This window comes from Channa argus, chromosome 6, assembly GCF_033026475.1.
Source record: "Channa argus isolate prfri chromosome 6, Channa argus male v1.0, whole genome shotgun sequence".
Lineage (NCBI taxonomy): Eukaryota > Metazoa > Chordata > Actinopteri > Anabantiformes > Channidae > Channa > Channa argus.
Window position 1 is genome coordinate 17205723 of NC_090202.1, and position 26226 is coordinate 17231948.

Below are 26226 nucleotides of genomic sequence, written 5' to 3' on the forward strand. Positions count from 1 at the left end.
ATTTACTTAAACCGTTCAAATTTCTAAAAATAAAATCTACAAATGTACAGGGTAACAGATTACATCTTTCCTTTGTTTATTAACTAACACCTCTTGCCTCAAAACTATCATCACATTATGCAGTTCAAATCTAGGACCCTGGCAGCATTGTCGCTCATTCCTCCACAGTTTTTCATTGCTTTCCGTATTTCTCTCTCTTGTTTTGTTTTACTGTATTGTTGGAGGGGGAAGTGTGCGCCGGCCTGATTAGCATCACTGTTTCCTTCTTTCCCATAACCCCCCAGACCCCCGCAGGCTGCCTGTTTACTTTTAAAAATAAAAAATGGGCCTGCGCCCGTGAGGACGTGCCCCTCATCAGAGGCGAAGCTCCAAATCTCCCCCCTCTCGGGCTCCACATCCAGTTCCTCCTCTTCTCCCACCAACGCCAGTCCCAGCCTTGTGAATTATCCCTCTTCTTATCTGTCTTCTCTCCTCAAACTTTATTCCGCCCACTCTCCTTTGCTTTCCACCCCTTTCCCCTCCTCTTCTAACTGTCCAGCTGTCAAATCACATCAAGTAAAACAGAGGCCAATGGTCCCTGAGTGCCAGATCACAGCTGTGTCTGTGTGCACTAAATGGGAGTGGATGTTTAAATGTACAGTGAACTCACCAGTGCCTGGGAGTGGATATGTGTGTGGATATGTGTGTGTGCATGTGTATAAGCTTTACTGAATGGGAGGATGCTGGAATACAATACACACCAGAGTGCAGGGTGTGAATTTAATGAATGAATATGTGGAGTGTGCATCACTGCAGGATGTTTGTGGAGTGTGTATGAATGTCTGATATCTGTGTCTGTAGATTTGACTGAGTTTGCGCAAAATAACACACTTACTCTATCGGTTTCCCACACACACAGACACACACACAAAGGGCATTTCTGGTATAGGACTTTCCAGCAGACCCTGTGGTGTGTATGTCGGATAGTAAAAACTTGAGCTTGGCTAGTGTAAACATCACCATGGCATGGCTGTTGTCAGGAAGCAGTGTGTGTGACATTGGGCTATGGGCCAAACATGCGATGGTCCTTTAACGTCCAACATCTCCGCCTCACATCTGCTCTGTAATCTCTTTCTCACACCAGCATATTTCATTTTAACAACAGCCAAGAGCCAAAAAGCGATTTTAGCTGTAAGATTCTCTGTAATGTAACCACCAAGATAAATAAAATGTATCATCCATTATATCGGAGACACTGAATTTAGTTTGTGAGATGTTAACTAAGGTTTTATCTGTGGGGCCTCTAAAAGTTACTCATTGATTTTAATGGAGTAAGCAAAGTATGTGTGAATATTTCACTGATTGCAGTGATGACTTTTCCCTATTTAACTTGTTAGAATTTGTATTATAGTCTAGTTTCCCCGAGAACTGACAGAACACTGTGACAGGAGTTTCCATTTGATATACTAGTTTAGCTGCTGATGGCAGTTTACTTTCTCTGAATTTATTTGTGTATTTATTTATTTATTGAGTGACTTAGGGGCGACTGTGGCGCAGGAAGGTAGAGCGGTTGTCCACCAATCTCACAGTTGTTGGTTCAATCCCTGGCTCCTCTGGTCACATGTCAAAGTGTCCTTGAGCAAGACACTGAACCCCAACTTAGTTGCTCCCGGTGAGTGTTGGCCAGCTGCATAGCAGCTCCCCCATCGGTGTATGAATGTGTGTGTGATTGTGAGTGTGATTGGGTAAATAAGAAGCAGTGTAAAGCGCTTTGAGTGCCAATAGGTAGAAAAGCGCTATATAAGTGCAGACCATTTACCATTTACCATTTGATACCCACAGAGAAATTGTTGTTGGATAACTGCACATAGATGATGGTGCAGGGTCTTTTTCAAGGTAACACTGGTAAGTGGCCACGAGGAACTCGGGACTGGACCACGAACCATCCACAGCCAACCCCGATACACACACAACTGCTCTACAGTCTGATTGACAGCTCCCCCAGATAATTCAATTTTAACTGTGAAGGTGGATTGTGTAAGTATACAACCCTACTAGCAAAGTCAAATTATTCCCTAAATCTTAAGCAAATCTTCAGATGATTAAAATGTCTCATATTATTGACAAAATTACAAAGGCTTATTTCTTCACTATTAATGAGCAAAGTCACCTAAACTGAAACTAACACTACTTGACTGGTAAAGAGGAATGCTAGGTACTCATGACCTAAAGCAGACATACTAAACCACTTAAAGAGCCAGATAAGGCTAAAGCTATTTGTATTTCCATTTCTAGTTATGTACAAACTGAATAAGAGGGTTCTGAAATTGCACATTCAAAATATTAAATGGGAGATCTTGTTTTCAGTTTGAGAGAAATGAGTCAAATCAACGGCTCCTGGGTGTGTCAGGTCAAATCAACGGCTCCTGGGTGTGTCAGAGGTTGCTTAGCTGCTTTTGAGGTTAGCAAACACTCATAACGCCATATGCTGGTAGCACAGAAAGTTACATATAGCACCACCCAACAAGAAAAGACTATAACAGCACCTCCAGGTGCCACAAATGCTCTTAGACCTGTAGTCTGCATAGTGTAAAATTTAGAAGGGCGAAGAAAAAAAAGGTCAATGCTCGGCTCATTTTTTTTCCACCCAGCAATGTGTTATGTCAACGGTTTAGTGCTGGGAGCAATGAAGTGAGGGCTCCGAAGGAGTGTGTCTCTGGCAACAAACATCAGCAAATCCCATCAAATCCTGACTCCCTCTCATTCACACACAAACAGACACACACATGCACACTCAGGCCCCCTCCACCTCTCCAGAGACCAAACGAGAGGCTTGGGAAAAAGATGGCCGCCCTTTGGCCCTCTGTCTTGCCCCCTGCATCCAGCTCAGGGAGGTGACGGGAAGAAAGCTTGCGCTCCCCCCCCCCCCCCCCCCCCCCCCCCCCCCCCCCCCCCCAGCACCCCTACTCTCGACTCCCGTGGTGTATGTCCCTCAGTCCACCAGCATCAATCACTTTTGAGGACGAGAAGAGGCCCAGAGTCAAGCACAGGCAAATGCACTGGAAGGAATGTTCCAGTATTAAAATAAAACTCATTTGTTAAAAAAAAAAAGAAAAAGGATTGTTAGCAGAAAAATCCAGGGCATTTGGTTGTCACCAGAAGAGTGGGAGAGAAAAGGAGCAAGGGGTATCTGGTAAAGACATTGCCCTCGAGGTCAGCCTCACCAACCCATTGTGGAGCTGAGGCAGAACAACAGGCCAAGTCGAGACTGTGTATGTGCATTTGTGTGTGTGTGTGTGTGTGTGTGTGTGTGTGTGTGTGTGTGTGTGTGTGTGTGTGGGTGTGGGTGTGTGTATGTGTTCAAAAAAAATCTAAATGAGGGAGTTACATTTATGAATGTCAAGATTAACAGGCTTGAATGCTAGAGTATGACTGATTGCCTATTCATCAATTTCTTCATTCCAGTTAACACAAAGCCTTTTGTTTTCTCTGAGTTGTTTTTTCACAATGAACTATTGACTATTTTTAGTAAAAGAGTAGATTATTGAAGCGAAGACAGTGACGAAAAAAGAGGGTTGTGCATTTTAGGTTTAGTGAATTTTAAAAATATTAATGATAGGTTAGCTAAAAAATGCATTTAAAAATAAAGGTACGTTTCTGGTATCAGAAAACTATGTGACAAACAGAGTAGACTAAATGCTGACCCTGATTGGTTGCATTTTGCTTCTGGTTTTAGTAGCATACTCTGTTTGATGTCAGACTGTGTCCATTTCTTACCTGTGGGACACACATCATGCCCATTGGGTACCTCCTGTAGCGGTATCTCCTGGTGGTAAAGGGGCTGTGATGGGTAAAACTGCTGCTGAGGGTGGACCACACCTGGTAGCTGGATCTGAGGGCCCACAGCTACCCCTCCATTATGTCTCTGGAGACAAACAACACACAGTGTGGTTTAGTCACAATGAACTGGGTGGCATGAAAGTGACATATATTTTACGCGGTGTTGCAACACTCCAGTGAAACGAATGTAAATGTATGTTTTTTAGTCATACGAATTTCAGTATGAACACTTCAGTAACTGCACTGCAGTAACCAATGACTCCTTTACAGTGCTTATGTTTAAGAAGATAATCCAAAACAGCTCTGAATAAAACACTGAACTATTTTTTTCTTGCCATTGTTTTAACTATGTGTGTGTTTCTGAGTAACAATTGAATAAGCAAAGACTAATCTGTTGACCATTGAAAACTATTTATTCCTTTGCCTGAGTGTGTAATGACAGATTAAGCGGAAATCAACTGATCAAATTTTCCAGCAGCTTTAGTCGACAGCATAACCTTGGATTGTGAAAACTATTTTTTTTTCATTGTTTTTCTCTCACAGATAACCTTTGCGACTAAATTTGACTCATTCAGTTTATCTTGGCTGTGTGGTTTTATCCTGCTTATCACAGCAATGTTCACGTAAGAGGTTTCACCAAGGGGGAAATCTAAAGTCAGCACTTGACAGTGGAGCCAAGAGAGATATGGAATTCTATGTGGATACAAGAGATAGTAGTGGAGAAGATAGCAGCGTGGCCATTTTTAGCATATCAAAACCCTCATTTGTCAGCTGTAAAAACCTAAATAGATATATATGAACCTTTCGGTTTAAAACTGATGTGAACAAATAATTGATATTTTTCTCACAAGACTATGCCTGCCTTGACATGATGTCTGCTAAAGTTTTATTAAATTTTAATAACTAAGAAATACTTTAGTTTCTATTTTTTTATTTGATGCTAATCTACTTACAAAAGTTTCCCATTTGTTAATATAGTACTTGTAAATTATAAAAAGAGACCAAAAGCAATTTACAATGTTTAGTTTCAGCTCAGCAATGTTCTTGTTTTCTTGCATACAAAGGGAATGTGCAACATATATTTAAATCTGCCAGAATGGGGTAAAATGAACATTTGTTTCATGTGTCATAGGTATGTTTGTTTTACAATCCTCCTTAACTAACAACTTTGTTAATGTTACTTAGTTATCAACAATACCTACTTCTAACATGCTGACATGTAACTTAAAAGGTGAGTTCCAAATACATTGAAATGTTTCCAGACAAAATATTTTTTTATTCACTAAAACATCTGATCTTGCAGCAAAATATGCCACTGTAATATATAATATATTTTGGCAAATGTGCAGTGTTGCAAGACAACATTCATTTTGTTTGACAGTAGTCCTATTAAAGCACTTTTGGTCATTTTTAGGCAGTTTCAACAGCTCAATAGAGAAAGATCTGTGACTAGTAAAGAACCTGGACCTGTAGTTGTTTTCCATCTCAGCTGAGGAGGCTTGTAACTCATTCAGATGAATTATAGATGTCTTGGTGGCCTCTATCAGTGGAGTTTTTTTTTTCAGTTTTTTAATGATAAATGTACTGTACCCCAACTGAAATGCAGTGAATAGGACTCTGGAAAGCAGTTGATTATGTGATAGGTAATAATCAAATAATCTTATTAAATTGACTGTAATTTAATGTTAGCTGGAGAAAACGTCTAGTACTCTACTACTAGTAGAGTAGTAATTCTTTTTGACACCTACTGTATGCGTCATTTGGAATAGAAAGTATATTTCCCATGGAATGAAATAGTAATTATGAGTAGTCATTACTAAGTCAAGAGTAATTCTAAAGCAAAGTCAAGTAAAACGTTTACATATTTTTAGTTTAACTCAAGTGTAAGTGTACTGCACTAAATAAGCATTTGCTAGTTTAACATTTGTTAGTAAAAATAATATTTCCTATTTTCTATTCGTATTGCCTTTTTTGTCTCATTAATAATACACGTGTACTCCATTGTAGTATGACTAGAAGTCTGTTTGTCTGCGTATATTACATGTCTGTCCAACAGCCAATCGAATGAACCCATATGAGGTCTTGTGGTCATTCAGCATTTCACAGGTTAAGTCTGGACTCTGACTGAAAAAGCGATCTTTGTAATTTTGTACTAGATTTAGTTAGCGTATTTTTGATTATGGCAGACTGTCCAGGCCCTAAGACACGGACACTGCAACCATGCACTGTGATTTGTAAATGTTGAACTTCGTAAATGTTTTTTGTGCTTTTAACATCATCTTAGCTCATTTGGTGATTGTTAGTTTCTTTAGGTTTCATCATTTGCAAATGTTTGAGTATTTTAAAAGTCAAAGTAGCTCTAGCCTACACCTTCAATCTACTTTAATTCATTTGACTCCAGGTTTCCTAACTGCTGCCCCCAATTAGAGGTTTGATTACACAACCAACACTCTTAATGTTTAAATGATGTTAACATGAATAGTGTGTTGCTAGAAAAATAGAGAAGTAAAGCAGTGTGAGTCACATGTTAACTGACAGACTGACACGGTGACTGCCGATCTGATAAGAAGGGCCTGTTTAAGCACAGCAGCATTTATCAGTAGCTGGCCAGCTTTATGGATGTCTAACCTGACTAGAGGATCAGGAAGGGAAGATCATGAAGCTCTTTAGACGTTTGTGTGGGGAGCTGCCATCGCCAATCAGCACAGTCAGCAAGGAAGCAAAAGTAAGATAGCTATGAAAGGAACTACATGGATGATTTATGGATTAGACAGATGCAGATAACAATTTTCTTTGATCAGTGTAGAGAAATTTTCAATGCGGTCTACAATTTGAAAATCGAATGGGGTAGTTAACCAAAATGTACAGTATAATCAATACTTTACCGAGAAAAACGTATTTATAAAAACAGTTATCTATCTCTATTCCACATCATCATGTTTATGATATACTGTAAATCATTGGAATATTTGATTCATAAGATAATTTACATCTAACTTTCATCTGCCCTGTTTTGACCAAACTGTGCACTTAACTTTATTTAAATTATTTATTAAGAATGATTATGCCATTATAGTGAGACTGTATTACTAGAGGACAGATAATTGTTCATTTCAAACAATCATAGAACCATAGGCCAAAATATAGAAAACACTAAGACTTTGATACATTAAAATAGGTTATATAGATTAAGAGATATAGGTTTTCACTCCTGTGAAGTCTGATCCAAATGTGACATTAACTAAACACTTTCTCTCAGAAAGATAACATCATTCCGACTCATACAATTACAATAATAAGTACAAATCTCACAGATCTGAGCAGTTAATGAACCACACTATTGCGTTTGAGTGCAGTAAATGCTATATATGTGTATTTGATGTTGTTTTTCCTGTCCAAAACTTTTAGTCTATCATAACATTGGGTGCACAATTTTGAAACTACCCAATGTTCTCTGTACTATAACACATCAGCTAACCGCCACACCTGATGAGACAAAATAGCAAGTATTTTGTCTGAAATCTCTATTTAATACAGAATGACATTATAGGCTCTAATTCAATCCCCCCTGCTCGGCCCTCCTCCCCATTCTGCTTCGCTAACACATGCTCCACCCAGTGCTTCAGGTAGTGTTTGAAAGGTGAGGCTGTCTTGAAAAGAGGCAGCCAATGCTGTTCAATAAATGTGGCTCACAGAATGCTGTGAAAGCACCACTTCATTAAGAAAAGTTAAGGGACACACACACACACACACACAAACACACACACACACACATGTATATATAAATGTAATGTTTCTATTATATACAAACAAACTATTATATGCAAACACACTGAGGGCAATGAACAGTCTTATCTGAACTACTTGGTGTCTCTCTCTGCAGTTCTGTTTAACCAAGCAAAGTGCTACAGTATAAAGGTGTTTGTGTTTAATAATAAAAGAAATCTGTGTGAAAACGACAAAATGAGGTTAACTGCATGTCAGTTCAACAAAAAACTGGATAAGAAAAAGGGCTCTTCTGTTGCTTATGTACATGTACTACAGTAGAGAAGCTTTACATTGTAATATATATATATATATATATATATATATATATATATATATATATATATATATATATATATATATATATATATATATATATATATACACACACACACACATACATATACATAATATCTCTGTATGTTTTTTAGAATCCTTTGTAGTGAGGTGGCTTCAGATATCTCTTTCTTTATTGCTGGAGCCCGTATCCTTCTCCACTGCAATCTGCACACAGTTTTAATGATGCATGTGAGATGCTGACAATCACTAAAGTGGAAACATAAAAATGAAAAAAACAAAAAAAAAGCAAAAAACAAAAAAGAAACAACAAATCGGGCCCTCTGCTTTTTGCTGATAATTCATGTAAATTCAAGAGAATAGAGCTACCGGGTGACCTAGGTTCACCTATTGACCAGGTCTGCCTTGGTATACAGTAGTCTCAATTTCAAAGGCAAGCCCCACCACCTGAGCCAATTAGGACCCAGGGAACTTCTATCAGGCCAGAGTAGGGTTGCCATTTGCATATAACCTCAGTCTCTTATCCTAATGTGCCAATGCTCTGCATACAAATGGAGGCATTTATTTTGCCGCTCCTTGGCCTCCACCCTTCAAATGCTCACCTGACAGGAATCCCAATGTTCCCAGCAAGCACTGTCTCTGACTCCGTATTCAGCTCTCTCATTTGGAAAGCGTTAAGAGTCTTGGTGTTCTTGCAAACAGACTGCTGCGAGCACTGTGCGGGTGGCTTAGCTGAGAAAAGTGTTATTCAGAAGGAATGGGCTGACTTCAATTTGATTGCTTAGTAAAGATATTGGAGCCCGACAGGTCTCAGTATTTACAATATTAGTTGCTAAAGAGAAGTGCATCTTGGTGTAGGTTGGTTATGCAATGCAGTAGAGTTCACATCCCTGTAGAAAGTCGCCTTGTTCAACCGCTCTGTTTGCTAACTTTTGATGAAATCGTGAGGAACAGCATGTACAGAAAGAGACACTAATAGCGCAACACTAGTGGACCAAACCCAGCAGGGAAAAATATTCAGAGAGAGTGTTCCTGTGAGGTGATGCTCCTGCTCACACTCCTGTGCTGTCACTGAGCTGCTAACAAACATATACACACACACAGAGGATCATTCCCTTTACAGTCCTGACCGGCCGCGTGGTGGGTTGCCGAGGCTGTCTGAACACAAAGGTAATTTACGAGGGAGGTCTTACCATTGCACCCATGCGGTCACAGGGGTGAAGGGCTGTGTAGGAAACTGGATCCATGTAGTAACTCATCACGGACACTGTGGACAGGAGAAGCAGGGCCTGCTGAAAAGATCAACGCGCAAACAGACGAGCTGGGATGGAGTGACCTATCTATCAGCCACTGTTTACACTTTATGAGCAAGTGTGTGGTATATGCTATGTGTGTGTGTGTGCCTGTGTGTGTGTGTGTGTGTGTGTTTGTGTGTGTGTGTGTATGGGCACGTGTGTTTCTCTTTGTAAATGTAGATGTGTAAGAGAGAAAAAGAGAGAGAGAAAGAGAAAGAAAGGGAGGTGAAAGAGAGGCAGTAAGAACATTTTGAGCTGAGTTACAATAACCTGCAGCATCCGAACTAGTGTTTGGAGCTTATTGAAAACACATTATCATGTGGTCACCTCCAAACTTTGCTTGAACTAAGTTTTAGGGCTTACAGATGTAATATGTTTAAAGCAAACACTGCGTAATTGTTTGAGAATAAAAATGACTTTCACTAAATCCATTTATTTAAAGGCTTGTCAGCCAAAGAACATTTCCATCACTTCTCCCTCACCAACTCCCTCCTTTTGCAAAACTGTCTCCTCCTCTCATCTGCCTCAAACTCTCGTCCTAATCCTTCTCTTTTCCTTCCTCTTCCTCTCCTTCCTCCCCTCCTACACATTTTGCTTATCACTTAACATTGTTTGCTTGAAGCAGCATCAACAAAAGAAGCTGTAAAAGTGAGCTGAAGTATTACATCAGAGGAGGAATGGTGTATATGGGCAGTGGCAGGTCCCATCTTCCTCATATTCATATGTTAAGCAATTCAGCATATCTAGTTTATGGCAGCTGCTGACAAAGTGAGGAAAGATGCGCCAGTGCTCAATGCTTGCAGATGTTCACCAGCTCAAAAAGATTCAGATGCTCTTGTTTCACAAGAAAGTACCCATACACAAAGTGAACAATGTGCAAATCACTTATGGCATTCAAATTCATGCACTACCTTTAGGCATTTACTTAAATCTGATTGATTTGCTGGATTAAAAAACAAAAAATACCAAATAAATACATGAAAAAATAAAGCATTCATATAGCCCTAATTATGCATCACGTGGTATAAATAGCTACTATTTACGCATTTTATAATTCATGTGCTCTATTTTGAGGCAGTTACAAGCTCACAAAGTAAAGGAAATAGAAGTTCATTAACACAAAAAGATAAAAACGGGCAGGACATGCAACTTTCTTTCTTGCTTAAACGTTGGTGTGCGGTCGGAAGAAAAAGCAGAACTGAAACAGATTAAAAGCAGCGCGACTCAATTAAAAAGGGGCGCTGCACGCCTGATGAGAATTCCTGACGGGAACAAAAACAGAAACTTTAGAGCCAACACTTTCACCTTTGCCCATCAAACTCCAAGCACCGATAATTCAACACACAGTCTCACTTGTGTTGGTCTAGTGCGATAAAAGTTTGGACTTACCGACTGCGGTGTGAGAAGTTTCCTGTTAAGTGTTAAGGCTGGGCAGCTGAACGTACCAGCTGAGCGGTGGACTGCACAGAGATGCTGTACCTGCTCGCAGCGAGTCCCACAGAGGAAGAAATATTATGCACTCTCCTAGTCCCTCCCTCAGTCGTACACTGATTCTCTCCAAATCCCATTTTTCCCCTGCATGTAATCTTTGGACTTCACATGCAGTTGCAGTCGCGGTTCACAGACAGGCACAGCACAGGTGCACACTTGTGCAGAGTCTGGCGTGTTCAGTAATGGCTTCAGTGTGAGCTAACTTTTCTTAGAATATTTCCAGCTGTGCACTTTACTTTAACATCTCATACTCATGGGTGAAGTAGAATATATGTTTCCATTAAGAAGCCAACGAGCACTTTATTCAGTACTTGACACTTTAAAGAAACCATGAATTTAAAAAAAGAAACAACTGATTTGTCATTTCAGACTCATCATTTTTATACACTCGTTCTCTCCTACATACACGTTCTCTCCTTTCTATGGCGTTTCAATAGAAAGAGCTTGTTTTAAGCTAAATTTGAATCCCGTTTATTTGTTAGTTTGTTTTTTTCTCTTGCACATAGTCACTGGGAAAAATAGCAGGAAAGTGGCAGGAAAACCTCGCACAGAGACAGGCGTGATGACAATGACAATGACTGATCTTCCTGTGATGTTGTCATCTGAAAAATAACATCTGTGTGTATGTGTTTATCTGTCTGGGCAGATGTTTATTTAAAGCACCAATAAGCCACGTCTGAACTGTTTTCTTTTATTTTAATTTTTATCAAACATTGATATTCTATATTTGCTGGTAAATATCTGCTAAGACTACCATTGTCCTGCATGGTTGGTCTAGCCTAGTCTGACATCAAATTGAACTATTGGTGGAGCTGCAGCTGTCATATCAGTTTGTTTCAGTAGTTGCGAAAATACACCTTGGAAGCATCTGCATCAAGAATTTTTATTTACTGTACATCACTGACTATCATATCATTCTCTACCTTGTAACTTGAACTAAAAGCCAGTGTGTGGGGGACACTGATTAAAGCAATGCCAAATGCACTGACCACTCTTCTGCAAAATTAGAAGCCCTCCCCACCCCCCCAGTACCACGCAGGATGATAACTAGGAATGAGTGTGAGGGTTTATCTATTTGCTTATTTCTCACTTTATTTCCACACTGCACGCTCAAAACCTTTCCACTGAATTGCTACCTAACGACACAGAGCACTGACTCTTACTCTCTCTTAAGTCTGCCTCTCTCACCCTCTTTCTCTATAAGCTTAACACTCAACACTTGCGAGTCATCTGAAACACCTTGTGGGTCCATGATAATTCCGTGACCCCAGTGCACCATTTGTTTAAATTAGAAAGTGCACGGTTCAAACCTCCTGACAGCCACTGCTCTTAACAGTAAATCTTGAAAAAAGTCTCAGGGTAAGGAGGTGTGTGTCTGTGTGTGTATGAGAGTCAGGAGCTGGGGGGGGGGGGGGGGGGGGGGAGGGGGTCAAGTCCAAGGTGAGAGGCGTGAAGATGTACCATAAGGGGCTCAGTGGCAGGCGGCCTGCATTTTCTCAAGACCTCGTCTGAATCTCTTTGCGTTCTGTGGGCCTCAGAATCCCAGGCCCCCAGGGGACACAGATGGGCAACATGTCGAGGGTAAAAGGTGAGGCTATGACTTATTGCCATGTGGAGCGAAAAGCATGGGACGCGGCTCGGCGATGAAACCAAATTGAATAAAAGCAGGGATGAATGCAACCCAGATCTTCAGCTGATGCCCCAGCAATACTGTTTCAATTAGCTGGCTCACGAGTTCAAAGGAAAGGCCTTCGATACACTTCTGCTCCGCATGAAGCTACTATCATCACGCTGCTCCTTTGCCTTTCACCTCCCCATTATGGTGCCACCTTTTTCCGTTCAGAGCCTCTGTGGATGTGCTGGCCATGCTCATGTTTAACATTAAACAGATAGTGAACACCTTGCCATCACTCCCTGTAAAATCCATCAGTCAAATAACCTGCAAGGGTTTTTAACCTTTACTATGACCCTCTCAGTAAAGCCGTACAGGGCTCTTGCATCTACATTGGCTCTGAATTAAACTGGATTTTGGACCATTTGTTCAAGAATTTGTGAAATGCTTAACATACTGTACTTTTTCTTCAGTGCCTCACTCCTCACCTAAACCAATCAACAAGATAACTTAAACTTTAATATTAAAGTTTTCATGACCTTTAAAGAATACCAGGAGTCATGTATGGGTCATGTTCTTATCCTCACCATCTTTGGAGAAGTAATAATCCCAAGTATTGCTGCTCAGTTTAGGCCAATTTAGAAACATTTACTGATTAGCCTTTAAGAAAACACACAAAAAAAGAGCAATTTGAGTTGAAACTTTGGTTTAAGTGCAAAACAAAATTGGACAAGCCATGATTTGACACGTACATTTTAAAAACCTCATGTTTCAGACAGGAATACCAAATTAAATATTTTTGATTTAAAGAAGGACTCCACTACAGTCCTTTTGTTGTCGTTATAGTGGGACATCGATGGATTTCTGTCATCATAAGGCTTAATTTAAACCAGTAAACCAAACCATACTGTTGTCTGTCCTCCACTTGGTGTCCTGTGTCTTGGTGAGCAGCTCCAGACTGTGAATCCTTTGGTCTAATTTTCTACTTTTGGATCTTCCAAAGATAGCGCTGACAGGTGATATTAATGGTCTTTTATTAGCATCGTCCTGATTGCTACAGATTTTTGGAAGCAAGAAATAGAGAAAAAGACGAGTGAGATGGGAAAAAAAAGAAGAGAGAGAGAATATGGAATCCTCCACCCACCACTTCTCACAGGAGATCGCCTCTCTCTTTGATAGCCTGCCCGAATCTGCTCCCCCCATAGAAACTGCCCTGCAGATGTTGTTGCTGTATGCTGACTACAAAGAAGGAGCCCTTTATGACAAGAACATCTATTTTGGGCCCCAGTGTTTCCGAGCTGTGGTGCTCAGTGAAAGAAGTAGAGGCCTAATCTTTCAGCTGCTGAAAACTCTGTTTTATTCCCTGCCCATGATATTTTTAGATTAAAGCCCAGTTCTAATGAATAAAGTGAGGATGTGATATTTTATGACAGTATCAATATGCCATCACTGCGGTGGGGCTTGGGTCTGGAAGAGTCTGCGCTGCTATTGGCAAAAGCAGAGAGAAAGTGGGGGACGTTGGGGTAGTAACCTCAATGCAACATGGAGAGGCCTTTTTATCAGGCTTGACTAGATTCATTTAGATGTGTTTTGTGGTTAAGACTCTCACCCTCACCCACAGAGATGTGACTTTGTTGCACTGTTGACTGTGAGGCAAGGGTTTTGGGGGCAATATTAGTTTTTGATATTATCTTTAATTAAAGCACCAATCCCTCAGCCAAGTTGTCCAAACAGTCCTAAATAGGCTCTGTAAATCAGACAAACATCCTCAATATTTGATGGGTTGAGAGTGTGCACTGTAGCCTCCAGATGGTTTGTGTTTCCCAAGCGTTTCACGAGGGGATCGAACGGGACAGCGATCTTCTGTTCGAGTGTGCCTCTTGACAGAAAGAGTTCCTCCAAATCACATGCTGAGTTGCTGGACTTCTGCCTAGGTCGCTCTCTCTCCCTTTATGTGTTCTGTCTCCTCTGCGTGTAGGTTTATCTGCAGCCTCTATTAGTGAGTATGTACTGTATCGGGTTTTTCTGTCTCGTTTCTTTTGTATAATTACTGATATGCCCATTTCCAACTCAGCCCACAATTCAAACTAACACTTGTTTAGTGTTATGCTGCACACAGGACGATGAGAAGTTTTAGCATTTATTTGAATTCAAAGCCTCTGGAAGAAAAATGCCTCTTTCAAAACGCTCATTGTCATTACTAAGTGTAAAGTTTGAGTTACTCATATTAATATTATGTGTCTTTAGTTCCTAATAACATCCTTATACTGATATTTTGTTCAGAGTGTAGTTAGATGAAAGAAAAAAAGGAACTGAGGAGGGAGGGAGAAAATTAGATGCTGAGACCAACATGCCCTGGTTGATAAACTGCTGGCCTGGCGCCAGAATACTCCCCCCAATGCACACTTTCATACACACACACACACACACACACACACACACACACACACACACACACACACACACACACACATACAAACACCCCACCCAGTGGCTGGTTTGACCCCACACTCTCTCAAGCACACATAGACACACACACACATGCACACACACCACCACTCCAGTGGCGTCTCGAGCTCACTATTCCTCTTCATTAGTGTCCCAGAACGAGATGGTTGTCATGTAATTAGCAGAGGAGGTTTTCTAAATGCCTGTGTAACACACACTCTCATTAGAAAAGTGAGAGAAGGCTGGAGCAAGAGAGGAGAGGTGGAGAGGCAGGCCAGGGAGGCATGGACTGTAGATAGAGGGTAATCAGTGAGACAGATGGGGAGACAAACAGAACAAAGAACAGACAGATCATGTCCTTAGAAAAGTGTTGAGAACAACAAGAAAAAGAGAAACTTGTTTGAGGAGGGGAGACATTTCTTATTGAATGCCCTATTTAGGGACATGAGTAACAACTCAACAAACACGTGGTATGGACAAACTTAGCTCAATCAGCTCGGATTCTTGTTAATATTCATTTAAGCCGATCTTTCTCAAGCTTTCTACTGGAGTGATTAGATTTAAAGGTGATGATCAGTAAGTCACGTTCGCTCAAAGAATCACAGATTACAGTCTAAACAATCAGAATGCAGTTTTTTCTGCTTGTCAACTGGACAGTCTCCCTGTTTATTATCTCTCTTCACGGGGTTAACCCACCAGTTCATCTTCAACGTACAACACCAGGGAGCATTCCATCTTAAAGATCTGGCTGCATTTTTATTGGGGGTGTTTAAGGACCTTATGTGAGCCTGTAAATCAGCTTGGGTATTCCCTCGTCATGTATTGTGAGAAAAAGGCATCATTAGGTCTACTTTGTCCCTCTTGTGTTCACACCGATAACAACATCAGTGCCACTAGTAGACCTGTCGGCTCGATTCAACTCATTCAGCCCAGGCTGCAGGGGAAGGCTTATCAGGGTGATGAGAGGGAAGAAGGAGCTGCTTGTCAGTAGCTGGGTTTCTGTCTGGAGTCTGTCTCACGTCCAGAGTCTAGATTCATGTTTTATTTTGCAACAACTCATCAGACTCAGCTCAAAATGAAAATAAAAATGCAGGTGTGTGTGTTTTGTGTGCGCGTGTGTGTGCTGAAGGGTTGGGTGTTGAAAACAGCTCTACTTATTATATATATATATATATATATATATATATATATATATATATATATATTGAAAGATCATTATTTATATAAAACCATACTGTGTTGTTCCACTTGGGTTCAGTGTGTTTCTTACAATACGTGTAAGAATTAAAATGGAGCTCAGTTGTTTCAAAAAGCAAATTCTCATACATGCAACTACTGATGCATCACAGCCAGTTTTAACAACTTCATGCACTGAAGGTTACTTGAATCAGTAATAGTGCCATATGTTTTCTGAGCTCATACTTTTATGAGAAATCTGACACCACATTGTAACTAGATACCAGGTGCCAGAAAACGCCCTGAATGTATTTCTCACTGCAGCCAATTTGTTGTAATTCAGCCATTCAACTATTCAAAAGCACTACAATGATCACAGAAAGAGTGTTTCTCTAAGAGTGTTTACCAAGGGAAAGTAGTGCAGTAAGTGAGCTTGATTGGGGTTCTCTCTTTCTACATTCACACTCGTACTCCCACATTATCACTCTCCTTTCTGTCTATCTCTTTTACATACACATGTGGGCACAGCCATGAAATCTCTCATCACTGCTGTCTGTCAGGATGGTGTTTCTTTGTCTCCAACTTTTCACTCCCAGAGTCCCATTTACAACCGCCAGCCGGTCCTATTCACCTACACCTCACTCACCCCTACTCCCACTCCCACTCCCACCTCTTACTGTGCAGAAATGGGGCTATTTTTAGAGCTCAGTTGATAGTTTAAGGATATTAAGTCCACATTGCGCCATGGATTTTCAGCACGGAAACAAGCTGTTTCTCTTTTTGACGCCTCACTTCCATTTCATTTCCTTCTCTTCAGCCTTCTCTTTCCTTTTCAGAATCCCTTTCTCCATAACACCCCCTCAGCAAAACACTTTCTCTTTCTCCCATAGCCTCACGCCCTATCTAACCACCCTTTGTCAACACACTACACTACTTGCCATGCTCTCACCCCCTTCCTCACACCCACACGATTCTCTTTCTCGTCTTCGTTCTCTCTTTTCCTAGCACTCAGCTTTTTTTTTCTTTTTCTACATGCAATCTGGGCCTGTCGTCATTCAGACTGCTGACCCTCTCTGCTGTCTGTCTATGGATGGAAGATGCTTTCAGTATGGCACCTTACCATTTTACCAAGCCCTGCATTTTGTCACTTTAGGTCTGTGAATTACAGACCAAAGCCAAACATAAAAATGCAAAAAAAAACGTGTACACACAATATCAAAAACCTCAAGTTTTCATTTGACTTCTAAATCAGGAAGGTTCACTAGTATGTACTGTTTTTTTTACAAAGTTAACTAGAGTTTAAATTAAAAATATTATAGGCTTAACAGAGGTATGCTGGAGATCACAGGTTCACAGGTTTTTTTCTGAGGAAATCTGCAACTCTGAAGGTTTGCATTAGCATGCTGATATTTGAAAATGTATACATTTATCCTGCAACTGGTATATGAGGTTTAAATATTGAGAAAAAGTTTAAATCTGAAGCTTGACATGACACTCTGAAGCTACCACAAAATTCAAAGCTCAACTCTGCCCTCTATCATTTGATCTCTGAAATACAGACACCAGAGTTCTTAAACACTTTTACCAGTAGCATGACATTAGAAAAACTTCTATCTGCTTGGTTTTGAATAAAAAAAATCCCAATATGACATTTTGATATTTTTGGACACTTTGTAAACTTATCTGAAAATAAAGCTGGAGCATTTCTGAATCAACTTTCCCTAAAACACTACTTGACATGCCCTGTCAGAATCCAATTAGAAGGCTGGCACGGCCACCTACTGGCTTCTGTGCATCTCACCAGCCCTCTCAAATAGCCCTCACCATGTGCTAACACTTTGTTCCCCAAATACCCGTGATGACAGCATCACTCTGTCTCTTCAAGACCGGGAGTGGAATGCTGTGGTTTACCTAAGGGTTTTGGGTAGTGCCCTCACCCACACATAAACACAACCCAAAAATCTACTGTTGAGACTCCATCCCCATCTTGCTGCCTCTCTCCTCTTTCATTCTCAGGGGCAGTTGTATCCATGTCGACTTGTGTAAGGAGGTTTCTTGTGCTGGTTTGCGGGCTGTACTCGCATTCTTTACTTCATTTGGGTGCTTAGAAGAAAACAATGCCTTTCCCTCATCTGGTTGGCACTTTGTCAGTGCACAGCAGCTCGTGTTTCCTGTTTCACATGTTTGTTTATGCCACAGGTGAACTGGGAGGGTGCCACTGTTGTCGCTGACCTCAGTAACCCTACAGGCCTTTTAGTAAAGCCCCAAAACAGCTCAGAATAGCAAACAAACACGTTATATGCAGATGTGAAGCTCGAAGGAAAGCATTGTTTTGCCTTTAGAAAAGTCACACACGTGTCAAAGTTAATGTTTCACACAGATGTAAACGTAAAAAAGTCTTGGCAAATAAAGGCTTTATAAATTTAACATAAATCAGCTGAGCTAACTTACAGTACCTAAAAATGTCACCACTGCTTGTTCATAGTGACTCTGAGAAAAAGGGCATCACAGTGAGTCACTTCTAGCTTGGGCCAGAGAGCCCTCCAGTGGTGACAGTTGGCACCACCTCTCCCTATGAATAGGATCAATAGGCAAGCTCCCTTTATTAGATCCAGATTTGACCGTCTGAAGGCACAGATGAATGATTTTTGTAGTCTGGTGAGCAGCCCACATCGAGTTCAGCCTGTCAGACATGTCTGGGGGGACATGGGGGAGGAAAGAGAGACACGGGCCTCAAAGTAAAAGCCTTGAGAATGCGGGAGAGGGGTAAATCCTAAACCTGAGAGCTCAGCCTGGGCTAGGAGCCTTCCAGGGAACAACACTTTTCTTATTGAGCCAGAGGGCCAGACCCAAATGAGAGGTGACAGCATATTCATTTCACTCAGTGTTTTTCTTTAAGGGCTTTTTAAAATGCTGCTGAATGATGAGCGGTCAGTAGATTTATAGTTAAGGGGATGATTTAGGTTTCTAAATGGCACTGCTTTCCTCCTACTCCAGCTCAGCTGGCTTTTTTTTCCACAGGAGCAGTCATTTTCAGGGGCTTTATTTCAGCCTCATGTTGTTCATGTAGAGATGACTCTCCCTTGGCAACCAGCCTTGATTCGAAATGTAAAGTGAGCACCTTGTTCCCAATGCCCAGTCTGAACTAGAAGCAGGGTGTGTCCACAATTACAGCTGAATTGCCTTAAGATAAGTGGTCTGGGAAATCCTCATACATACTCTCAGAGCAGAGGAATTCACAGTATTTTGCGGTGTTGTGAAAAGTAATTATATGGACACACACTGCTGACAAAAAGCTTCAACAGGCACTGACCCAAACACATTCACTTTTCTTTTGATTACGTGCACACAAGAACACATTGTAATGACAGCATTTTGTCTGGACACCACCTATCACTCTCCCAACATCCAATATCCCAAGCATTAATTTCAGGGCAACCCCTAGGGGCAGGAATACCAAGACTGAAGGGATTAGGTCATTTAATGGATGTATCAGCGGTTTGCTCTGGATGTGATGAGTGGCAACACAGTGGGAGACATTGGGAGGTCGTTAATTTATGGGGATGCTTTAACCTTCATAAAAGCCTGTCTCATAAAAAGACTACTTTGCTTTAATTTAACACTTCCCCTTGCTAATTATCACTTCACACAACTGGGTTATTGTCTGCATACTGCATTTTGTGAGCAATTTGTAATGATCTGGCGTCCACTGCTGTTTTAGTACAGTCTCCTGGTACAGTCAGGGCTTTATTCAGTCAGTGTCTTGCATGTAATTGTCCGGAGAGGGGACAAAGGTCAGGATAGGTTATAAAGAGACAATATATTAAGATATTACAGTGATTATTTTTAAACACGGCCCCAATTTCTCCTATAAGTCTTGTTTGTGATTAAAAACATAAAAATTACATAAATATCCAGTTTGAAGGGCCTTTGATTCTTGAACATAAGGCCTCTGCTTGCATGCTGTTTCATGTTGGGCACATGACTTGTCGGGGAGCTTGAGTGAAAAGATTGCACATTCTGCCCTGCCTTCCCCTGGTGCCACACTGCCATTTTCTCTCTCCCCATGGAGAAAAACAGAAAAAGAAAAAGAGCTTGAATAGAACCAATCTCCATCTCCAGATTGTGTCTTGGTAGATCCTTCAAATAAATAAATAACTCATTACAGTTCAGAGTAAGGAGCTTCATTTACTCCAGGCGATGCAATCGCAGATGTCTGAAGGTTGCGCACAACTTCTCACTACAAGTATTTTAGTGAAATCCCAAGAGAAGGAGCTCTCAAATGTTAACAGTGAAAGACTGGCAGTGAACTGCACAGGGAAAACTAGCAGATTGTTTGGCCTTTATGCAGATTGGGTTTATGTCTTTGCAAAGATACCTTCATCCATTATCTACATGGTTTATGTGTGTGTACTCTGTGTATCTGAAGCCTCCTCAAGAGGAATGCAGTCCATTATGTCATTACAACCACAAAAGCACAAAACAAGAAGTCTTGGATAATGCAAGCCTTGATGAAACAACCAGACCTGAAGAATTTGTAAATGCATTGTGCTTTTCTGCCTCTTGAAAAACACAAACCGTCTGAAAATTCTGACAAACAGCAGGTTTTCGACCTGCTTTGGATTGTCAGCAAAACAAGTGCTAGAATTAACTATATTAAACTTGATGTTTAGATATATTGGTATAGAACAGTGGGTGTCATTTAAGTCTCTCTCTCTCTCTCTCTTTTTTTTTTAGAATTTAATAGTTGCTGTCCAAATGTGTTAGAAAACTTACTCTACTGTATCCTCAGGAAGGCAACACAGCAGGCACATGAATGCCATTTTTCAGTAAAACGGATGTTAGGGTTTCCGTCCATTGTTTGGTGCTGGGAACACTATTATCAATGTTGTTTTTCTTAATCATTGCATTAGGAAACAGTGCAACAAACAGAAGGTCTAGCCGCGGTGATGAAAGACGACCTTTTTACCAGATGACCGCGAAAAAAAAACGCAGCGAAGTCAATCAAACTTGTCTTTTATAGATGGAGGGTTTTTCTATTTTTATTTATTATTGAGCGTCATTACTGAATTTCTTCCTACAATAAATAAACGACCCCGTTTAACATGAAACCAAATATCCAAGATGTAATAATAACTATCCAAAAAGATGCTTGTTGCAATGATTGTCCCACACCTCACAACAAGTTCACACCTGGCACCGCGTGTCGAATAGGCTCTACTGTGCATTAAAAAAAGTTTCAGGTGATTTCTCTCTTACACTTTGGTTGCTCTGCGTGAAATAGCGACCCTGACAAGGCTATAAAATGCTATGGTTGGGCGACTTTGCTCACCGTGAATTGCCCCACATCCTTGGGGGGACTCTTGGTCGAAGACGAACGCAGCAATGTGGAGGAAATGAAGTTAGTGAACTGAGTGGGGTCAACTGAGCAGGAAGAGACAAACGGGCTGCAGAGGAACTCTCATTGCTGCTCTGCTCCTACGGGACCTGTCACCACGAGGATAGACAGGGACATGAATGAACCTCCTGAATAAAGGCTGTTGGTGACTGATTATTTAAATGCACACACATACACACATCTTTAGCCATGACCGAGCTTTTATTTATCCTTAGCCGAAGTGAAGGGAATAAAGATTTACTTTTCAGAGTAGGATAAATGTGTTTTTGTATTTTTTTCCCTAAACAATCCCGCTCATGTTTAGTTTTTATAAATGACGTTTAGTCTGTCAAGTTGTGTCAGATCACATGATTCTTTGCAGAAGCAACGTTGAGAGGTGAGATACTTTACAGTTTCTTGGAGGGAAACCTGTTGTTTGTGGTGATGTTACAGTCGCCTGGCTGTTTGTTATGGCAATTTACGCACACGCAGCACTGCACTGTTGTGAATTCCTAAAAAAAAAAACCTGCCCAGAAACATTTTATCGACACTTTTCTACTCCACAATACTTTCCGAAGCAGATTTATGACGCTGTTTCTCTCCCTGCTTCTCCCTTATTTCATGGTTCAGTGGCCTCACACGGCAGGCAAGGGGAGGTTTTCTCTCTCTGCTCATTGGTCGCGGCTTCCCCATCTCAGTAACATTTCCATTCATACACCCGACGCTCCTTTGCAGCCCCTTTCAAAATAACTCACTGTCATCATCATTGGCAAACGGCTCTGCCTGGCCTGGACTAATTATTTAGAATTGGAGGTGGAGTGATTAAATCGAAAAAAAAAAAAAAGATCAAGCGACCGGCACAATAACGCGACAGGTGAGTAAGTAAAATACCAAAGACGATTTCGCGTTTGCTTAGATCCTGCAAACTCTGCAGCGTAGGTGTACATGCAGGACGACAATAAATCAGTTTCACTAGTTTTGTTACTATATTTGAAGCACAGCCGCATTGTTAAAAGCTGCAGGTTGTTTGTGGATGACAGTGAAATGAAGCTGCAGCCTTCATCTCCTATGTCTGTCAATGCTCGTGTCTCGTTGCATCGGACTTGTTATTTAAAGTTGTGCCGCAAACGGGGGCTGACTTAAATTTGAGTTTTGCCATCGAAAATATTCATCTTTTGACAGCTCGCCTCGTCGCGGTCTCACTTTAGAAAAGTAGAGGTAAAATGCTAATAATAAGTCGTAATAGTGGAGAATCTGTTGGCTCTCGTTTATGATGGATAACAGCAAGGTAAGATGCTTAAAATGTAACACTAGAGGGGTCCAGGCCCACGGGGCTGTCTCGGAGGAAGGTTCACGCCGTTATTCACCAGTCCTCGTCTGTCTAATTGGCTGCAGATGCGGTATCCTATGTTCCTTTTACCGCGTAGAAATTGGATGCATTTGGGAAACTTTATGAGGCGAGCCCTGCATTTGCCTGCAGGAGCCGAGAAGACAAAAAAAAAAGGTCCTGTACAAATATCTGAACTATGCTACATTCATAAGCCCCCTCTCCTGGGCTGGAATAAATGCCCAACAAAACAAAAGAACTTCCGCAGAAACTTGAAGTTGAGTTTTAAAAAAAATTGCATTTGTGAATAGTGCCATTAAACTCCTGAGTGCGTGAGCTATAAGTCCCCATGTGTTTTCATTGTTTGTATTAATGTTTTTTCTTCAGTGTGCCTGTCAGGTACAAGGGCCCGGGATCTGCATCCAGCGCTAATTCAGCACAATTAGCGCTAGAAAAAAAGGTTGATGCTTGTATATTTATAATCCTGACAGGTCAGAACACGCATGCTACTGAACAGGGAAAAGATGTCCCATAGGCCTTGTAGGCCATTACTGATGCGCCCTTAGTGCCAATGTAGAGGTCCGTACACATTCATTTGCTTTATCACACAGCCAACTGTGATGGTATATGCAACTGCCTTCCTAATAATTGCGCAGGGAGGGAAGGGCTAAAGACACCGTCCTCTAAGTGCCCTTTCACCCTAGACTTTGTAAGCTGCACTTATTAAAGCGAAAAGCGTTTCAATATGTGGTAAGCTTTAGGGGAAAACGTGATGGGGGTTGGGATGGGGCCCTGCAATTCTTCTTTCTGCCCAACGACTTGGAGTAATTCATCTGTTACCCGTAGGTTAGAAGTATAATCGCAATTTGTACGTTTTTAATATATGAGCAATTGAAAAAACTCTACCCCGTATCTGCTACCTCTGACCACTGCTGGAAAAATCAAGTTTGTATGAATGAATGAAGCTATTATTAGTGCAGTGAGAAATACAGGGGAGCCATTAAGCAAATGTGACTTTCCCTTTATTTTGGTGGAAGTGGTAACCCATGAGTACCCTACGTGGAAGTGCACAGAAGCAGCGGTGCTCTGTCAGTGTTTGCTGTGCAACACCAAGCTGCCATGTTTAAAACATGTTAAAATCATTCAATTAATAATAATAATAATAATAATAATAATAATAATAATAATAATAATAATAATAATAATAATAATAATAATAATAATAATAATAATAATAACAGCAACATTAATAGTTATCTATCATTTTCTCTCCTTAGAGCCCATTGGACATCGAGCACCCTTGGGACTGTCTGCCAATAGACATGTTTCAAACTGTCCCTGACACGTCGTCTTACGTCAAGGTAAGACACCACCGCCTCCTCGATCAGGTAAAGTTCGACAGACAATCTGGGTTCTTTCATTTCTTGTGGCTGAGACTGGAAAAATATTGTAAAACAAATCAATAAATCTAAAGAAGAAGAAGAATTCTTAGTCTAAAATTGTTTTTAAACCGAGTCAATTAAGTGAAAATGGCCTAATGGAGATTTTAGTATTTAAAACATCAAACACGACTTACTGTATAGATGTTTTACAGTGACGTACGTTCGGCACCTGTGTATTTGCTGCAGATAATTGCCAGCTTTTTATTATCCACTCTAGTTGAAAATGTCTCTATGCTGACATTGTAAAGTCATCGGAAAATGCGCTGTGGCTCTGGCCTGTTGTGGTTGGTAATCGATTTGCCTTATATTTCTACAATCCAAAACACGCTGTTGGTATAGATTGTTTTTGCTACAGTTTATTTTCATGCTCTCTCTCTCTCTCTCTCTCTCTCCCTCTCTCTCTCCACCACAGTCCACAGAATGTAAATAAAGCGAGCTTTGCACATCTGGTTTTCACATAAAACCGCGTCACATATGGCGCAAAGTGAACACCAGCAACTATACAGATCTGACGCACTCTTACCATAAAATGTTTGTTTTCGACACTAAGGCAAAATCATACCCGCTTTATGTCAAGCCCCGTGTGCACAGTTGCTCTCAGCTGCTTGTGTGTGTGAATTTGGGTGTTTTCATGACGTTTGCTCACATTTATCATCAGAATCTGCGAAGACTGACTGCTCGAATTGTGCCTCATTAAAATGAGCCATTGTGCACAGTCGAGTTAAGGTAATATCTTTATAATCAAGGTATTATTCTTGGGGGGGGGGGGGGGGGGGGGGGGGGGCTCGTTAATGTTTTGAAGACTTGCCCCCCTTTGAATAAGGGCTCCCTTCATCCTGGTTTGTGCCACTGCAGAGAGTCTCGGTGTTTCAGGCCTCAGAACAATTCTTGAGTTGTTGTGAGGAATGTTTTGCTTTTCAATGCGTCGCTGCTGCCTAAAAAGTCAGGAGACCAGTGAAGGAGAGAAAAATGGAACAGAGACCAAAGGGATTTTATTCAGTTAACTTCCGATTTTACTGTGTTCGCATGTCATATTGTCTTTGATTTGCTTGGGAAATGCAACCTAGATTATTTCTGATTGTTTTTCTATTTTATTTAATTTAATTTTTTTTTCTTCCGCCCGGAGTCAGGTTTAGCGTGTATTTTGTGCGTGCGAGTGCTACGCTCTCTTACTCGCATTCATGAAGATATTGGTCAGAATGTGGCATGCCTCAATGCAAAATGTAAAAGAAATATTCTTCAATCAAGCGAATCCACGGCCCAGCATTTGGTTTTGTTTGGTTAAGGTCAGGCGAGACTGGAACTCTCCAATAAAAATAAATCTCAAATTAATTATGGCCTAGAGCGAGAGGCCAGACAGTTCGTGCTTGAGTGTGCTGCAGACTCCACGTTTTGCCTTCAGTATTTTGACTCGGGCTGTCTGTTAGCCCGAGAGAAGGAATGATCTGAATACAAGTCTGCAGTCTAATAAACAGCAGGCTCACGCGGACTGGGGCTATTTCTTCGCTTGAATAACACTCTGCAGAAAGGTTTCCAACAACACTCAGAGGCATCGTTTCAGAAATTAACAAATGAGGCTCTCGTGTGTTTGTGACCAGGCAAAGACTGACAAGTGATGCTAAAAAATACAAAACCTTAAAGACTACTCTGTGACACTGTGATTTGATAGGCAGCATATGACAGGTTTAAGTGTTAGCATGTTTGAAATAAATACCATTTGCATATTGATTTGTTCTGTTTTTCATCTAAACAATTTCCACCTTCGTTGTATGAGGCAGAGCAGTGTCAAGAAAACAGCCTTTATTAAAGAAATATTTTAATTCAACCTTCCCCTTTTGACAGATGTGTTTTGACTGTGTGACTACCATAAGACTAAATACTCATAGTTTCCTCCATACCGACTATAAACCAAATTCTTAATAAACACTTAGTCTTAGTAGATCTTCATTTATGATAAATCAAAAAAAAAAAAAAAAGGATGGTTCAACAATTGAAAAACTGCTAAACATAAACTCAGCTTAGTGTCCGCCCCCCTCTGGCTTGTTGCCCTAGCGGAGAGACAGAGGAGCTACTGGCTCGTGGTGTAAGGAAGAAATGTCTGGCTGTCTAGTTCCAGTGTCAAGCCAGATGTTCTGTGGTTCGCTGTGTAAACCAACTTGCATCTGTTTATTGGCCTT

The 26226-nt window shown here is 40.9% G+C and overlaps 2 protein-coding genes across 7 annotated transcripts in view; one reads left to right on the forward strand and one right to left on the reverse strand.

Annotated features, from left to right (window-relative positions):
• The window catches only part of ets1 (v-ets avian erythroblastosis virus E26 oncogene homolog 1), a 38291-nt gene extending 27585 nt beyond the window's left edge, over positions 1-10706 (reverse strand). Inside the window, exons 1-3 of one of the 2 annotated variants that reach the window (XM_067507239.1) lie at positions 10566-10706; positions 9075-9148; positions 3757-3904 (exon numbers count right to left, since the gene is read on the reverse strand). In XM_067507239.1, the coding sequence (XP_067363340.1) occupies positions 3757-3904; positions 9075-9140 (214 nt within the window). In that variant the 5' untranslated portion in view covers positions 9141-9148; positions 10566-10706. Of the gene's footprint in view, positions 1-3756; positions 3905-9074; positions 9342-10565 lie in introns of those variants that run through there. The other variant, XM_067507240.1, reaches the window with a different exon arrangement.
• An 11287-nt stretch (positions 10707-21993) lies between these two features.
• Positions 21994-26226, forward strand: part of fli1 (Fli-1 proto-oncogene, ETS transcription factor) — a 30309-nt gene continuing 26076 nt past the window's right edge. For 2 of the 5 annotated variants that reach the window (XM_067507008.1, XM_067507001.1), the window contains exons 1-2: positions 21994-22154; positions 23885-23995. In XM_067507008.1, the coding sequence (XP_067363109.1) occupies positions 23930-23995 (66 nt within the window). In that variant the 5' untranslated portion in view covers positions 21994-22154; positions 23885-23929. The remainder of the gene's footprint in view (positions 22155-23884; positions 23996-26226) is intronic. The other 3 variants (XM_067507002.1, XM_067507003.1, XM_067506999.1) reach the window with 2 other exon arrangements.